The 16814-nt window shown below is 46.2% G+C and overlaps 1 protein-coding gene across 4 annotated transcripts in view; it reads right to left on the reverse strand.

Moving 5' to 3' along the window:
* Positions 1 to 234: 234 nt before the first annotated feature.
* CBFA2T3 (CBFA2/RUNX1 partner transcriptional co-repressor 3) overlaps positions 235 to 16814 on the reverse strand; it is a 123475-nt gene continuing 106895 nt past the window's right edge. For all 4 annotated transcript variants that reach the window (XM_056810898.1, XM_056810902.1, XM_056810895.1 and 1 more), the window contains 5 exons: positions 16055 to 16140; positions 13648 to 13846; positions 13021 to 13089; positions 11160 to 11350; positions 235 to 8811 (listed from right to left, as the gene is read on the reverse strand). In XM_056810898.1, the coding sequence (XP_056666876.1) occupies positions 8500 to 8811; positions 11160 to 11350; positions 13021 to 13089; positions 13648 to 13846; positions 16055 to 16140 (857 nt within the window). In that variant the 3' untranslated portion in view covers positions 235 to 8499. The remainder of the gene's footprint in view (positions 8812 to 11159; positions 11351 to 13020; positions 13090 to 13647; positions 13847 to 16054; positions 16141 to 16814) is intronic.

Below are 16814 nucleotides of genomic sequence, written 5' to 3' on the forward strand. Positions count from 1 at the left end.
CACTCTGAGAGCCAGAAAAGACCTCAAGAGGTCATCAGTTCTATCTCAGTCTTGGAGATCATCCAATTTTGCCTGCAGGAATGATTGAACTTACAACTATGTCTCTGGTCTTGAACTTGACCCTGCTTCCATTGGGTGGACTTGAAGATGGCGCCTTCATCCTTAGAACTACAGTTGGCTAGTGGAAAGCTTCCAGCATCCTACCGAGAGTCAGCATTCAAGGAGGGGGCAGAGTCGCGTGATAATTAAATTTTTGTTTTATTACACAGATACAGAGTTAAGAACAGACATAACCTGAATCATAATGTTTTACAGCTTCCACAGGTCAAACATACAGTACATTTAGAGAAAGCAGGACATAGCAAAGGGGAGGGAACAGCATGCCATAGACTCCTAACACAGCGTCATTTCTCTAGAGAGGCCATGGGGCCCAAAGAACAGCAGGGGAACAAGGGCTTTTTATTAAAATTCTAGTTTTCTTAAAAATTATCTTTCAACTCGTGGGAGGGGAGGGGTAGAGTGGTGGCCTCAAACCAATCATCTACCAGTCTTCCATAGCAAGACTCTTTCCCGGCCTCCCCACCACCCTCCTCCCATTCTTGCCTCAGCCTGCTAGGACCTTTAGTTCAAGTATTGTGTTTGGGTAGGTTTTATAGTATATCTCTTGGCTGGTATTCTGAGGGAGTTGTTGCCCCACCTCACTCTCCCTCCTATTTCCCACCAGGAGATTCTCAGAGGGAATTCAGTGGGGGGGGAAGAACATAGAGGGGATGATCTAGGCAGGGAGGGAAGCCCAGAGGGAAGAGAGGCCAGTACAGAAACGCCAAGTGCTTTCATGTCTATTTAAAAGGAAATCAGGTCCAATTAGATCCGAAACAATTAACTGCTGCTGTTGAGGCATCTTTGGGACTCAGATTTGTCAGGCTTGGAAGGGAGCCCAGGGCTTGCTGAATTCAGGCGATTGGAGCAGTAAGTCTGGGAAGCTATGTTTTCTCATAATTTAAGACTTTGCTTGATCATTATGATTATGATGGTTATTATTATTTTTTTTGGCATCTTTCTCCCGACACCCAGAGCCTATACATCATGGCTGTGAGATCGATGCTGTGCCACTTTCAGAAGTAAGTGGGCCCCTCTGCTGAATGGAACAGCAAATAGTCCCTCAGTCTCCCTCTCCTGCCTCACCCCCATCTTTGACTCCTGGTCATCCTCACTCTACTCCAGCCTTGCTTTGGAATAAGCTCCTAAGGTGGGTGAGTAGCCCCAAGGTCAACTGGCTGTTGAGGCTGTTCCCTCAAATGGGAAGAGCCACTGAGCCCTCAGAACTAGGGCTGCCCATCAGAACACAGGGAAAGAGAGCGCCCAGGAGAGAGGACACGGGTTCGAGGGAAGGAATGATGGGGATGCCAAGGAGTGACCAGCCTGAGAGGGCAATCGTCTGGATTCCCAGGGAATAAGTGGCACCACAGCTCATTGGGCCAGCAGCTGCTTTCTAGAAAACCTTCCCTTTCTAACTACCAAACTAAAGGGTCTCTCCTCTCCTTGTTTCAACGGGAAAGAGACAAGATCGAGACTGCCAGCCCCATACGAAAGTCGGTGGGAGTAGGGATGGGGATGAAGTGAGGCTAACCTTCACTGCTAGACTTCAGGGAAATTCAGCAGCTGCTGAGGGAGGGAAGCCTGGCCAGAGCTGACCACTCACATGGTCAGCAGGACCATCTTGAAAGAGGAAGGCTGTCACTCAGCCCTTCCCTTCGGTTGCCCTCTTGTCCCAGGGGCAGTGACCCTTGAGGACATGAGTGGGAGAGAGAGGGATCCTAGCCAACCAGTGTCAGATTTCTTGACAGGGAATGTGCCAGCCAGAAGACAGGCCTGAGGCGGGGATGGGGGTTGAGGGTGCTTGTGTATCCTGGGGCCCGTCAGCAGGTGTGTGGGCTCCCTCCCAACACGGCAAGCCCTTCTCCATCAACACCAACCAGCCCCCAAGAAAGGCTCCCTTGCTCTTTCCAGCCAGGCCCATGTGGGTCTAAATTCTGAACAGTTGTTGGCTGGGCCTGGGCTCCTCTCCTCTGACCAGAAAACAGGGAATCACTTATCCGTAAGCTTTTCAAGGAAGTCTCATCCTCGGCAACATCAAAAAATGGCCGGGACCAACACCTCCATTCAGAGAAAAAAGCAATACCCCAATTCCTAGAGGCAAAGTCGCCTTGCTTTGAAACCCCACCGCTTTAGCGTGGGGCCTGGGACGTAGTAAGTGCTTCATTAATATTTGTTGACTGACTCACTGTGTGATTGCTCAGGGACCATTAATGGGAGATCATTAAAGAGTTTCTCCCAATAATGAGTCATTTCCTGAGGCACTGGCCCTATTTCTCCTGGGCAAGTCGGGGACTTCTGGTCCTAAAAGCCAGTGAATGGGGCCAACTGGGTGCTCAGAACCTGAGCCCCCTTTGCGCTCCAGGAACAGGGGCACCTCACAGATCTTTTGGTATTGTGGGGAATCTGTTGACTCTAATTTGGGAGGGAAGGATGGATGGATGCCAGAAATGGGTGCTTTGGTGTCAGCCTGAGTATCTATTTGGAATAATCAATGAGCAGGAGGCATAAGGACCAGTTGCAGGTCCCCTCCTGCTAAAAACAAGAACTGAAATAAAACCCCAACCACTAAAAAACCCAAACCAATCCAAAACCAATTCTTAGCTTTACTGTTCCCTTTCCTCCAGCCTCTGACCAACAGCCTGGGGGCCCCAAGGACTCCTGGGCAGTGCTTTCCTCAGCTTGGCTGGCTGCCCCTGGGTCAATGGCCAACACATTGACCTGAATTTTCTTCTCCGCACCTTAGGTCAGGGCAACAACCCAGTCAGAACCTGGTACAAACATGGCTTCTTCCTCACTCCTATTCCATGCCTTCTGGACACACATGCCTCATAGTCTCCCAATTCCACCAAGTTGTAAATTAAGTCCTGTTCCCTATCGTCTCTTTTTCACCAATCATTGAAGGGAAGGGAAAAGAGCTGCGAGTTTATGCCATCAGAAGGATGGCACCCAGGTGGTGTTTCGGGGATCCCAGGGCCCCTTTGCTTTTAGATTGAGGTCCTTTAAGCATCTGCTTTACTAAATGAAGAGATGTGAAGAATTGAGAAATCTCAATCCTTTCACCTTTTGAATCTCTAGGAAGACAGGAAAGGAAAGGGGCATTCTCCTCCATTTTATTTGGTTTGAGCTTCTCCGGCCCTTCCTGTACCCTTCTGTGTGATGGGCTGCAGGGTCCCAAATTCTGAGCTAATTCAGATAAGAGAATGTGCCCTGGGGTACACCTGACCTAGTCATCTTGAATCCTAATAGCTGAGCAAGGCAAAGACTTCAGAGACACCCTTCCTGCTGCCCAGTCTATCTATGGAGGTCCTTGTAGCAATGAAAAGAGAAAGAACATCTATCCCCACTTTGAGAAGCTCTGGCTTGGGGATGGGGAGGGAAGGGAACTTCAGAAGCTCTGTGGGTAGGACTGGGAGAATCATGCAAAAAACCGTAAGTGGGAAGTCTTAGCTCAAAATATCTGGGATCTCAAGTCAAGGTAGGGAATACATAAATAGAATTTGCCTCAATCCGGTCGCCTGTCTGGATCTTGGAAATGGACTGGGTTCTCTTTCTAAATGGTCTACACGAGAGGAACCACTTCCCATCACCATGCCTATCTGTTCGTCTCCGATATCCTGCCTGACCACTGTCTCCTGCCGTGGGCTTTGGCCTCTGAACGCTAATTAAAGCTGTCTTTTGAGTTTGGGATTCTGCTGGGGGCTCTGGGAGCACGAGCATCTCCCAGAGCTTTTGGTTCAATGGCGAGTGTGATCTTGACCAGTGGCTTTAAAGGAAAAACAAGTGAGCAAACCACACCTCTTAGTCTATGGTCCTTAAGCACATTGGAGGTAGCGAGACAGGATACAGCTTCTAAGCAGGGGCGAGGAGGCAGAGGCAGAGACAGAGAGGCATGGGGAGGCCAGGGTTCCCAAAGAAGAGAACACTTAGAAAGTCAATCCAGCAGCACTCAGGACTACCAGGCTCCTTCAGTGGATCATATCAGAAATGCTTCTTTTCATATCATCTCTTTTCATGTAACAAAAATGCATGATGACCAGTACACAGAACCGAGGATGCATTAATACAATGGGTATACTGCATTCTAATGTTGCCCAATTTCTTCCTAAATCTCCAAACAACCCCCCAAAAGAAAGCACACTATCACTGGCGATTCAGAATGCAAAAATGCCAACATCCCTTCTTGCCACAAAGAGTTGGGATTTCAGGTTTGGTTCCACTAAAAGGTCTTTGGCTGAACTAGCTTGGGACCAGGGTGATGCGTGGCAAGCTCTGCCTCTGAAGGTTAATTCCTAATCATCCAGACAAGATACCAGTGACCTCACAACAGCATGGCCCTCTTTAGTAATGGAGCCACTTGGAATCAACCAAAGCCAGCCCTTCCTCAACGTACCCTGTTGGGTCATCAACCAAAGGGATCTCCTGTTAGTAAGCTCAGCCATTCTTTAGGAAGAAGTCCTCAAGACAGAGATAGAGGGTGAGGGTCAGGGCAGCTCTGACCAACTAACCCGAGGATTCACCCTTTCTCAAGACCATATTTCTTTAGAACCGAAAAGACTAAGTTCTAATGGTCACTTGCCAAGAATCCTTCCTGTGTTACTGGAGGGACACTCAGCATCAGGACCAGCAAACAGTGCAGTAAATGAGCCCAAAGGTTAAATGCACATTTGCTGGATGGCTTGTGGGATGATCTATATTTTCTTAAGTTTTCTGAGGGCAAAGGGAGAGAGCAAATGAAGTTTGGATAAGTGGCCTGGCACCAGAGAAATGTGCTCTGTCTCCTCTATGGAAGTTGGTCCAGCCTCCATGGATTTTTTGATTCTGGGGCCTGACCAGAGGGGAAGTAGCTAAGTGGAAATGATTAGGAAAATCTGATACTGGAAATGTAATCTGGGCACACTAGTGAATGAGCATGCCAAAGGACCTACCCCAGAATAGATTTGCTTAGGGGAGAGGGTTCCCTAGTTTCCTTCCTAGGTGTTGGGTTCCTCCATTAGAAAAGATGCAACATTACTTACACTGCTGCCCAGAGGGTAGGAGAGATGCAAAGTGTGGTTCTAGGATTCCACTCAAGTGGGAAATTTCTGGATACTTAATGATCCCATCTTATAAGGCTGGGCCTCTGATACCTTTATCTACCATTACCTTCTTTCCCCAAGCCATAACAGCAAAGGGCTTGAGGTCAGTGAGAATACTGCCCTGAAACTAGCCATGGAGTTCATCCCAAATCATGGCCTGAGCTCTCTATCTTTCCTTGAGGCAAAAGCTAGGCAGGCACTAATCCATCCAAACTGAAACCACAGCCTCACCAACTTTGCTCCTTAGAGATCAGCATTGAGGAGACTGTTAGGTTTTCATCTACACCAAGAAGACCGGCTCAGCAAAATGGCGGTCACCTCCTTATCTCTACCTGCCTAGTGATCCTCTTAATCCAAGGCACCCAAATCCATCCTTCAAACCCTGCAGTCTAGAGGGAAACACACCTATTCCCAAAGTAAATGGGCTTCAGGACACCAAGGAGTTCCAAAGGACTCAGCTACAGGGGAGTAAGCAAGAGGACAAGGAATCAAGGGTCACCAGGGAAGAGGATACATGGAAGGATGAAGAAGGAGAGGTGGTGGGAGAGATTTGCAATCTGATACTGGTACAGTTAACAGGCTCAATGCTTGGGAGAAGAATGGAGGTCAAAACTGAGAAAACTCTGTGGAACAAGCCTGTAGCCCTGCATTTCCCTAAAGAGTGATTTTAATTTTAAAGAAGTCCTAGCTCTTGGGATACCAATGGAACCTTTACGCCTCTATGAATGCAATCAATGGTCAAACAAGTAGAGGCCTGTACTGCAAAGGGATAGTGTGTGAGTGAGTGTGTGTTAAGATGTTACTATCTTGTTTATCCCACCCAATTTGCTTTCTGGACTCAAGTTTCATCTATCAGAATTTCCTTTGGACAATGACCCTGTTGGCAGTGACTTGATTTAATCTTCCCTTTCTATTACAAAAAGAACAGCTGTTTTGTGACTCTGGGAAATAACAATAAAACAAAACAAAACAAACAAAAAAAATCCATCGCTTCCCCGAGGACCACACTTCGGATTTTTTTTTCTTAAAACCTGTTTCCTAAACTTTACATACTTCAGTGGTTTCTCTTATTTTTATTTGGCAAACATCTTTTCTTTATTATCATCATCATTAATATCATTATTTGGACCTCTGCAAATACTATATACATTCACATTAACGTACAATATTGACTTCTTGACTCCTGGCTGGGAATCTTTTTGAAACCCCCATATTTCAGTAGCTGGGCCACTCTCCATATTGCACTCCCGTCCTCTGTACTTTGTACAATGATACAAGAAAATGCAAAATAGTCTACATAGTCTCTCTTTTGTTTTTCTTCCATTAAGTACAAGTATTAATTTTCTTTCTCCTTCATTTCCTCCTAGGAATCCTTGTGAGAGTTGGAAGGGGCAGAGGGGGACAAGGGAAGGGGGCAAAAGGGGGCCAGTGATATTATAGGGAAAATGTTCAAATGAAAAGCTCTATCATGTTCCATCAAAGGAGCAGAGGAAAAAACACCTGGGAAACAACTGGACACAAAAGCAAGGGATTATATACAGGCAATCAAAATAGTCTTCGGAAGGTAGGATGGGGGCAGAATACAAAGGTGGGTTGTGGTGGTTTTTTTTTCCTGTTGTTTGTTTGTTTTGTTGAATTTTCCTGCAAAAGTGTGGAAGAGAGAACAGGAATAAGGAGATACTGTGACAAGGGGTGGGGGAAATGGAGAGAAGAGAGGTAGAGGACAAAAACAAGAAGCAGAAAGTATTGGTATAAGTTGCTATCTGCTCATGCTCTGAAAAGCATTCAAGAATCAATCCAAAAGATTGTCACAGTTTTGTTTCGGGAAAATGCTCTCTCTAGAAAGGAACACTTTTTTTTAGCACTTTGTTTTTCATCATCGGAAAAATTAAATGCGTTGAAAATCCATTGAGGGTGGGAAAATAGAGGTATTTTCCCCTTACGCATACACACACACATCCACTCACACACATATGCATCCACGCACACATGCCTATACACACCATACTAGGTTTTAAAATTTTTTCCTGGGCTTGGTCAATCCTGATGATTTTTTTCCCTTTTCCTTTATTCATGTTTAATAACCAAACTCTGAAGCCACGGATGCAAATCCCATAGTCTGGCAGAAAGGGGGAGTGAGATCCAAAGCCTGAGAGCTGAGCTGGTAAAATGGGGCTGGGGGGCCTCATTCTTCACTGCTGGTGCCATCAACTCACCAGCTGAACGGTCATCATTGTTTGGTTGGGACAAAACCAGTGTCCTTGTTTGATAATTTTTTTTTAAAAGAGAAAAAAGATCTGGGGCTTCCCCCCATCTGAAAACACAAAACCCCAACCAAAAGACAAAAAAGCCAACCAACCAGCCCCAAATCAAACAAACCCAAGAGTAATAAAACAGGAAAAAAATACTTTGGCAGTGACAAAAAGAAGTCTGGATTGGTTTTCTTGTGAGAGTTTGCTTTTTGGATTTCCTTTGGAGCAGAGGTGTATCTGGTATTCTTGGCTAGCTAGCAAGGTAGTTTACAAGTAAGCTTCCTTTACTTTTGTTTTTAAAGACCTTTTTGGATTTTTTTTCCTTAAAGCCAAAGAGTTTTGACATTAAAAAAAATAAAAAATAAAACCAAAATAAAACCCAAAACATTTCTTGCATCAGAAATTGTCATCTTTCTTACCGTCTTTGCTGCACCTGCCCCTCCCATCACACAAGGGGAGCAGTTTGGCAGAGTATCCAGCTATAAAAAGAACAGTTCTCTTTTTCCCTTTTCATTGAAAAAAGAAAAGAAAAGAAAAGAAAAGAAAACACTCAAAAATGAAAACCCCACAGTTTTCTCTGTCCATTTCTGAGTAGCTCTTCTGGGGAAAAACAAAGAAACATGCCCAAACCAAGGAACAAGCTCCCCTCCCCCCCCACCCTCCCCAAACAAAAATCTTCACTGAAAATATAAGCCACCAATTATTTTTTTTCAAATTGAAAACAAGAAAGTGTGTGAGAACGAGAGAGGAGAGAAGAGGAGAGAGAGAGAAAGAGACCAGAGAGAAAGAGACCAGAGAGAAAGAGACAAGAGGGAAACTGACAAGACAGAAAGACAGATTAACGGAGAAGAAGGTTTGTACTTTCTTTGTGAAATCCACTTTTAAAGCCCAGTTTTGAAGATCTGTGAGGATCACTAGAATAGATAGAGGTCGTTTGGAGGTCGAATGAAATCGTCAGGTAGCTGAGGAAGTTGCATTGAATGCAGTTTTTTTTTTTCTTTTGGAGAAAAGCAGTAGCAGCAGTGACTTGTAGGTTCTCGGTTTCCATTGTATCTTCCTCCCCCTCGATGGGGCTAGCGGGAGGCAGTTTCCAGGGGAGCTGGAGTGGCCGGGGTGCCCGAGCGGGAGGCGGCTGCTGAGCTGGTCTCGCTGGGGCTCGTGGCCACAGCCACGGCTACTACGTCCGGCTGGGCGGGGCCCACCCCGCCCAGCCCCACCCCGTTGGCCGGAGTGGGGCCGGCTGCTGCCTGGAGGCCCTGGAGTGTCTGGCCACACACGTGGTGGTGTTTCTCCCAGTCCTTGTGCTGGCAGAAGGAGCCGCAGTAGCGGGCAGTGTTGCAGCCGCTGCAGGTCTCGCTGGCTTTGCGCCCACAGTTCCAACAGCTCTGGGGGTGGGGGGGACAGAGGTCAGCGTCAGGTGTGCGGGTCAGTTGCTGGGCTAACACCCCGCCACGTTCCTATCCTCTACGGATGCCCAGAGAGGGCAAGCAAAAGGCGAATCCGAGCCTCAAGTGGGAAGAAATGTGGGGTTTAACCTAGGTTTTCTCGTCTGCTTGGATGCCCTTGGGAAGAGACTCAGTTTTCTTCTCTGTAAAATGGGAAGCAACTATGGGGGGTTGTTTTGAATCAAATTCATCAGTCGCTATGAATGGACTCTAGTAACGGGGCTTAGACTAAACGATCTCTAAATGCTTTCCCAGTTCTAATAATGATCGTGGAAAATGCACAGAACTCGGATTCACAGGGCTTGAGGCCAAATGCTGGCTCTGTTCCTTTCCACCAGTTTTCTCATGTGTGAAATAAGAGAGCTGGACTAGATGGCCTCCAAGTAATGATTCCAGGTCTCTTCTGCATCTCTGAAGCAGGACAAGGGATTTCCCCTTTGGGTGTCTTTTCAGGGACCTTTGGGGGAAGGCTGAACCTGGGACCTGAGAACATCCCTGGGTTTCCCTTATTGCTTTCCAGAGCCCTAAGCTTGACTGCCCCAACCTGGCTGCCTAAGGAAGAGGAAAGGAGCACCCGAGGGACCCTGGGCTCTGTGGCTTGCTGACTGCCTTTGGGCTACCCAAAGGTTTCCTTTAGTGGGATGCCCTAATTGATTGGAAGGCCTTAAGGAATCATTTTTAAGGGTTAAAAGCAACTAATGGCCACATCCCAAGTGCTGATGGTCCTGTCGAGAACTGTCAGACAATGAAAAACTCCTGATTGTGGCCAGAACCAGATTAAAATAACAATCTAAGCAAAATACAGTGAAATATAGACAAAAGTACATTTGAAAACTAAGTCAATAGGGTGCCCACAGGAATCCTTCCATATGGATTTTATTGTTCAGTTGTCTGACTCTTTGGGACCCTATTTGGGGTTTTCTTGGCAAAGATACTGGAGTCATCTTGCCATTTCTTTTTCTAACTCATTTGACAGATGAGAAAATGGAGTCAAAGTTAAGTGACTTGCCCAGGGTCATCCAGATATTACGTATCTGAGGCCAGATTTGAACTCAGGAAGATGGATGCTCCTGACTCCAAGCTCAGTGCTCTATCCACTGTACCACACAAGCTGCCTTTATGTATAGATTAAAGACCCCCTTTTTTATTTGAGTTTGGCACCTATGGTCTAGATTGTATAGATTGATGTTCCAAAGGGGAGATGGTTTTTTAACCAAGGGGAAGAAGACATAGCCCAGGAAGTAAAGTGGTAGGAACAAAGTGGTAGAACCCCAAAGAATGGACTCATTCAGTTGGAAAAGCCATGGTTCTCTCAAGGACCATCTTTAAGCCATTTTAGGCAGAGAAGACCATTTTTTCTTTTTTTAAAAACCCTTACCTTATCAATTCTTTTTAAAAATCCTTACTTTCTGTCTTAATATCAATTCTTTTTTTAAAACCCTTACCTTCCGTCTTGGAATCTATATTAAGTATTGGTCCCAATGCAGAAGAGTGGAAAGGGTTAGGCAATGGGGGTTAAAGAGACTTTCCCAGGGTCACATAGGTAGGAAGTATCTGAAGCCAAATTTGAACCCAGGTTCTCTCCATTCCAGGTCTGGCTCTCTATCCTCTGGGCTACCCAGCTGCCCAGAGGAGACAGTTCCTAAAGAGCTCTCTCCCCTGCCCATCCTTCAAGGGAAAGAGAGTTTTCTTAGGGAAAATTCAGAAAGACTCTTACAGGAAGGGGTTTTAGAACCACACATTTTACAAGTCAAAAGCCTGAGGCCTGGAGGAGGAGGGAGTATTATAAAGTGATTTGCTGAAGTTTACACAAGGCCTAAGCATCAGAGGGGAGACTTGAATCCAGGACCTTCAGAGCTGTTTGGGGTGGTGTGGCTATATATAGCGTTGCAGAGTTAGAGCTCATTCCACTATTGCTTTCCTATTGGGGAAGGGGGAAGAGAAAACCCTCCTTCAAGAACTTTGCTCTTGGTTTTAGAAGAAGGAAGACTATTCTCATTAATCCACAGAGTGTGTGTCTAAGGACACCCACTTCATCAAGCCTGTCACTTTTGGACCCTGGGACAGTAAGAGGAAGAAGGGCATGTCCAGAGCTCCAAGAAGCAGAGAAGGGAAGAGGAGGAGATGAGAAGAGAACCCAGGAAGGCCCCGTTGCCTGTCCCCACATCTCTGGTTGAACGGCTCTTTACTTGGAGGTGGGAGGTTGTTCCTCCCCCTTAATCCCTGCCCTAGGAAGGCAGAGGGAATTGGGGGCAGATTCGGCAGCAGAAAGGAATGGAAGGTCCTACCTCGCTGGAGTCTTCCTGCTGATTGACGACGGTCAGGGCATCCTCAGAGGCCTGCCGCTTGGCCTCGGCCAGGGCCCGCTCCATCTTCGCTCGCTCGGTCGTGATGAGTTCGTGGGCTTTACGCTCTGCATCCGACACGGCCTTCTGCAGCTCGGACATCGCCTGTCGCTTGACCTCATTCACAGCTTCCTCTGAAAGGCAGGGTGGGGGGAGGATCCCCATGTTAGTCTTTAGGATGAACCAGATGTCCCCATAGGGTGACCGCGGGGAGCCTGGAAATGATGACTCAGGCTCCAGGAGTGTGCTGGATGTTTGAGCATGTATGTGTTCATTCAGGATCACGGCATCACGCCACAAGAACTAGCAGGGGCCATGGAGGCCACTGAGTCTAAGCCCTCTCATTTTATAGATGAAAGAAACGGAGGTCCAAGGAGGGCCTTGGGCATCAGACAGGATTTGAACCCAGGTCCTCTTGGGGGACAGAGCGAGTGCTGGGTCTGGAGGCAGATTGAGATTTAGACATTTATTAGTGGTGTGACTCTGGGCAAGTCATCTATACACTGTCTGCCTCCGTTTCCCCAACTGTAAAATGGGGATGCTAACAGCACCTTCTTCCCAGGATGGTTGTGAGGAGCCAGTGAGATATTTGTAAAGGGCTTAGCACAGAGCCTGTCATGAAGAAGGTGCTATATAAACATTAGCTATTCTTATTCTCTGGCTCTGGAACCAGTCTCTCCTAAACTACCCAGCCTTCCATGCACATGTGTGTAGGCAATCATGAATATGTACACATGCATGCAGGTGTAGACAGGCAAACACACTGGTGTGTGTGTGTGTGTGTGTGTGTGTGTGTGTGTGCATGAGCACTTTGCAAATATGATCTCAACTGACTCTTTGAAACAACCCTGGGAGGTAGGTGCTATGATCCTTCTCTCCTTAAGGGACTTGTCCAGAGGTATACAGTTAGCACCCAAGGTGGGATTTGAACCCAGGTCTTCCTGATATCTGCTTGGAAATGCTGCCTTGATTAGAACTGGAGGGAATCTTCAAGAAAATTCAATGGCACAGTGTGGTCTAGGAGGAAAAATGACAGACTTGGAATCAGGAATCCTCGGTTGTTCCACCTGGGGTGGTTACACAATAACAAGGGAATCATTTCAGTTCTCAGAGCCTTAGTTTCCCCATCTGTAAAATGGTTATAAGAATCATGATACGAGACTCCCTACGCATAGGGATGCTGTGTGGAATCATGCTTCAACTTTTAAGTGCTTTTGAATTGGGACTTATTTTAGTAAGTCCAAACAGTCATTTTAAAGATGAGGAAGTCAAGGCCAATAAGGAAAAAATAACTCACCCAAAGTCAGGTGGGTAGTAAGCAAAAAGGCTATAATTTGATCCTGGGACCCCTGACTTGAATTCTAGTGCTCTCGTCACCAGAGTCCATCACTGGTGGCTTTTAAAAGTGGTATATTGGGGTGTCTAAGTGGCTCAATGGATAGAGAGCCAGGCATGGAGAAGGGAGGTCCTGAGTTCAAATCTGCCCTTAGACACTTCCTAGCTGTGTGATCCTGGGCAAGTCACTTAACCCCCATTGCCTAGCCCTTGCCCTTCTGTCTCAGAGTTGCTACTGAGAAAGAAAGTAAGGGTTTTAGAAAGAAAAAACAAACAAACCACAAACCAAATGCTATGTTGTAGTCTTTAGCTCCTGGCAATATGGGGAATCTATTTTCTCTGCCAAGTGGGTTGTATGTGTATAAATGTGTATAGGGTGTCCCAGGTGTAGATCTGACCTGCTCCTTACTCTTGCTGCCAGAGATGGCGAAACAGGAATTTCCCTGAGATTTTTCTCTTGAATACTCACCAGCTTTTCTCCAGATTTCTTCTGGCATATAACCGGATAGAGGCCGGGGTACAAACTCCCGGTGACTTTCTAAATAAACAAGAATTAAAAGTGATTAGTTCTTTAGACCAAAGGCAATAAGCTTTCAGGCCTTAAGCAGGCACATCAACTCTTCAGGAAGGCATAGTTGCCAATCATAGTGACTGGGCCCCTCATCCCATGGGCTGCTGCCCTTGGGCTGTAGAAGGTCCCACTAGGGCTGGGCTTTGGGCATCGGTATCCCACAGCAGAATCTTGGTACTGATCAGCATTATTTTTGTAGGTTTGTGGCTGGGCACTGGCCCAGACCAACATGGCCCTCATACAGACCAGGATGACTAAGAATCATGAAATAACAGAATTGAGATGCCAAGGAAACAAGAAGGGACCGAAGGGATGGAACAGCTTGAACCTCAAGGATTTTCCCCATCCCAGAGCCTGGGCCAGATTGACTTCCAACAGGGTAATGTTTACCCCTGGTCTTGGTTTAGGCCTTCCCACTCATTTTTGGGGTGACTCTGGGGGAGTCCCTTTTTGGAGTTCTGGGGGAGCTTGATCCACTCTCTCTCCTCCCCATCACCCCAACTCGGCCTGGGCCAGCATCAGTACCTAACTGGGGACCCTCTGAATTGGAGGAACTATTGTGTGGGCGGGATGGGGCAGGGATGGGGCCCTTCTTCATGTCTTCGGCATCGCTGTAACGCCGGATCCAGTGGTTAAGCTCCTCCCGGTCAGCCTCCTGGCATCGGCGCAGCACCGTGAGAGAACGCCGTGTCTTTTCCACCATATCCATGATACAGTTCAGGAGCTGTTAGGGAACAGGAGAGGGTGACCCCTTCATTCTCTCCTCTTAAAAACATGTGAATGCTTAACTCAGTTGCTTGAGGGGCCCTGGGCAGAGTTTGGTCCCCATGGAAGCAGGCTGGCTTTGCTCTAACAAGTGGGGCACATGATTCTAGGCAAGAGGGAAGTGGTACTGGTTAATGTTTAACAATCAGCTCTCAGGGAAAAAAACATATGTATATGTGTGTGTGTGTGATATACTTTTAAGTTTATTCTACATTATTTTTTTTAATAGGCAATGGGGGTTAAGTGACTTGCCCAGGGTCACACAGCTAGGGAGTGTCTGAGGCCACATTTGAACCCAAGACCTCCTGTCTCTGGGTCTGGCTCTCAATCCACTGAGCCACCCAGCTACCCCCTTAATCTACATTATTAACATTTTCTCCATCACTTTCTTAAGGCTAGACAACCAACAAAACAATAAATTAAGCCTTAATATATAGCACTTAATTATTTCTGAGGTATAAATGCTCATATTAAAAATTTAACAATTGGCTCTCTCAAGCCACTATGAGCTGACTTTGAGATGAGAAGGGTCTTTCAACATCATTTAGTTGAACCCCTTCATTTTACAGATGAAAATGATCCATGAAAACAGACATTCTAGGTAACCACCTCTATTTTTTTAAATTAAAAAATAATAACCCTTACCTTCTGTCTTGGAATTGATAGTAAGTATTGGTTCCAAGGCAGAAGAGCAGTAAGGACTAGGCCTGCGGTGGCAAACTTATAGCACACATGCCAGAGAGAGTAATTAGAGCCCTCTCTGTAGACATGCACACCATTGCCCCAGCACAGAGTTCACCAGAGTTTGTTACTAGAAATCCAGAGGGATGTGGGACTAGGCTGCTCCCCTCCCCATCTCCACAAGTGGGTTTTGGGTCGTAGTTTGGGCCCTGGGTCTCTAAAAAGTTCAATATCACTGTACTAGGCAATGGGAGTTAAATGATTTGTTCAGGGTCACACAGCCAGGAAGTAGTGTCTGAGGTCACATAGGAACCCAGGACTTTCAGTCTCTAGGCCTGGTTCTCAAACCACTGAACCACCTAACTGTCCTCATGGATGGTCTTGTTTTATTATTTTTAAATTATTTTTAATTGAAACATTTTATTTAAATAATTAATTTAGAATATTTTTCTGTGGTTACATGATTCATGTTTGTTCCCCTAACCCCATTCCCACAGCCAAGGCATAATTCCACTGAGTTTTTTTTACATGTGTCATTGATCAAGACCTATTTCCATATTTGCATTAGGGTGATCGCTTATAGTCTATATCCCCAATCATATCTGATGGTGGTGTTTTAATATTTATTGTACATATGACAGGGAAACATTTTTCATACTTATTTTATGTGGAATAATATTCCCAAGACTATCAGATGCTAACCATCTCAGGGAGGGAAGGAATTTGGAACTCGAGAATTTTTTAAAAAGAATATAAATGTAGAACCCAGTTCAGATTGCTTACCATCTCCAAGAGGGAGGAGTAAAGGGAGGGAGGGAGACAATTGGGGTCTTATACTTCCAGAAAACATAGGTTGAAAATTGTTATTACATGTAATTGGGAAAATAAAATATCTTTGAATAAAAAATAATGTAAAAATTATTTTTAAATGTAATTGGAGAAAATAGAAAACATTTTGTAAAAGGAATTTAAAACCAGTATGGCCGCTGTAGTCCCCGCATCCTCCCATCTTCCATTCCAGTAGAATGGCAACCTAAAGGAATGGGCTGTGCTTTTATTTCTTGTAGCCTTCCTCAAGAAGACCTAAGCCAGGATGGCAGTGTAAGTGGCCTTCAATAAACAAGGGTGACTGGCCTGTTACTTCATGGTAGATCTAAGCCCCATGGCATTGAGAACCAGGTTCTTAAAATTCTCGAGTCCTGTCAAGGGAACCTGGTGCATAGGTTTGGCCCAAAGAACCCCAAAGAGATCTTAGGGATCTTGGAAGGTGCTGCCTGGCTGTGTGGCCTGGGAACACCTGGGTTCCCTGCACGGGAAGCCCACCATGAGCCTACAAGGCAGCACTGTCCTCTTCCCATTGGATTCTCTGGTCCTTGTCGTGTGATCAGATAGGCTGGTGTGCCCTTACATGGATTGGTCCATAAAGAAGCCCATTTCAGACCCAATCCCACCCAGGGCCCCCATGCTGCGCCTCGGGGTTACCTACATTGTTGAGGTGCTTCCACTCCTCTGCCCACTCTCGGTCTGTGAGCCTGTGGTCTATCACTTCTTCTTGTCGGGAGCCATGGACGGCTGGGAGAGAGGGAAAGGCAAGTATTGAGAAAGCAGCTCTAGGGTAAAGAGTCCTTGCTGGAATGGATCCTTCCTGCTTAGACTCTTCTTCCTAGACTTAAAGCAACTCTTGCTTCCTTCTGTTGGCCAAAACTCTTCAACGCTCTCCAATGCCGCCATCATTTTCCATCTCTAGAACGGGAGTTTTTTTTAAGCCTTCCCTTCCATCTTGGAATCAGTACTGGGCATTGGTTCCAAGGCGGAAGACAGGGAAGGGCTAGGCAATGGGGAGGTAAGTGAATTGGCCAATTTATTGAGCTAGGAAGTATCTGAGGCCAAATTTGAACTCAGCTCTTAGAGACCTTCTAGTCTAATTCCACATTTTACAGATAAGGAAACCGAGGCCCAGGGAGTTAAGGGACTTCCCCAAGGACACTCAAGTAGTAAGGGTTCTTTTCATGATGTGAAATGACTCTACCTTCTTATTTTACTTAGAAATTTGCTCGAAGGATTGGGGGGGAGGTTGAAGGTTCTTAGAAGCAAAGGAGCATGTCTATTCTGCTATCTTTGTACCTGGGGCTTCCTCCTCGTCTTCCTTCTCTTCCCTGCCTCCCCCCAGTGCCTAGAACGATGGGTTTCAGTGCTGATGGGTTGTGGCTCTCTTGGCCAGAGTGGGTTGAGGGGCATGTTCGCCA

The sequence above is a fragment of the Monodelphis domestica genome, chromosome 1 (assembly GCF_027887165.1).
Source record: "Monodelphis domestica isolate mMonDom1 chromosome 1, mMonDom1.pri, whole genome shotgun sequence".
NCBI classification, from domain to species: Eukaryota; Metazoa; Chordata; class Mammalia; order Didelphimorphia; family Didelphidae; genus Monodelphis; species Monodelphis domestica.